Raw genomic sequence first — 537 nt, forward strand, 5'->3', positions numbered from 1 at the left:
AAAATGTAAGGGCAGGCGGGGGACCACTTGGCATTTTGATGCGGTGCCAGCAGCGGCAGGAGAAGCTCCGGTGGGTCTGCCTGTCTGCCCCTGAATGGCCGACTGGGCAGGACGAGAGGAGATGAATGAGCCTCTTGAGCCATGTCTGTCTAAACATGGGGCTATTGAAGCGTTAAGCGTTTTCCCTTGTCTTTTAATTGATACATTGGCTGAGCCTCGCTGAGCATCTCGGCGGCACGGGGCCGTTACCCTCCGCAGACCGGCTCCCCTCTGCTGGGGCACAACAGCTCAGCCATTGCTGCTGCTGCCCCGTGGAGCTGGGACTACCAGGGCTGGGGTGTCCCCAAGGGTCCCCAGCAGTGCTGGGGACCAGTGGCCTTGGCCGCGCTCTGTGGCACAGTCTGTCCGCACTGACTCCGTATCTCCTGCAGGCAGCATCACAGGAGCTGCGCTCCCAGTACAAAGTGTGTGTGCCCCAGTGCAAGCCACTGTCCCCAGGGGAGATCCTGGGCTGCACATCACCTCGGCTCGCCCAGG

The 537-nt window shown here is 61.6% G+C and overlaps 1 protein-coding gene across 1 annotated transcript in view; it reads left to right on the top strand.

Annotated features, from left to right (window-relative positions):
- DPH1 (diphthamide biosynthesis 1) overlaps nucleotides 1–537 on the top strand; it is a gene marked incomplete at its 5' end in the record, with an annotated part of 6,383 nt that overhangs the window by 2,447 nt on the left and 3,399 nt on the right. The window contains one exon of the mRNA XM_009700861.1: nucleotides 432–537. This exon is cut by the window's right edge and continues 15 nt beyond it. Coding sequence (XP_009699163.1) covers nucleotides 432–537 — 106 coding nt within the window. The remainder of the gene's footprint in view (nucleotides 1–431) is intronic.

This window comes from Cariama cristata, unplaced genomic scaffold, assembly GCF_000690535.1.
Source record: "Cariama cristata isolate BGI_N322 unplaced genomic scaffold, ASM69053v1 scaffold22435, whole genome shotgun sequence".
Taxonomy (NCBI): domain Eukaryota; kingdom Metazoa; phylum Chordata; class Aves; order Cariamiformes; family Cariamidae; genus Cariama; species Cariama cristata.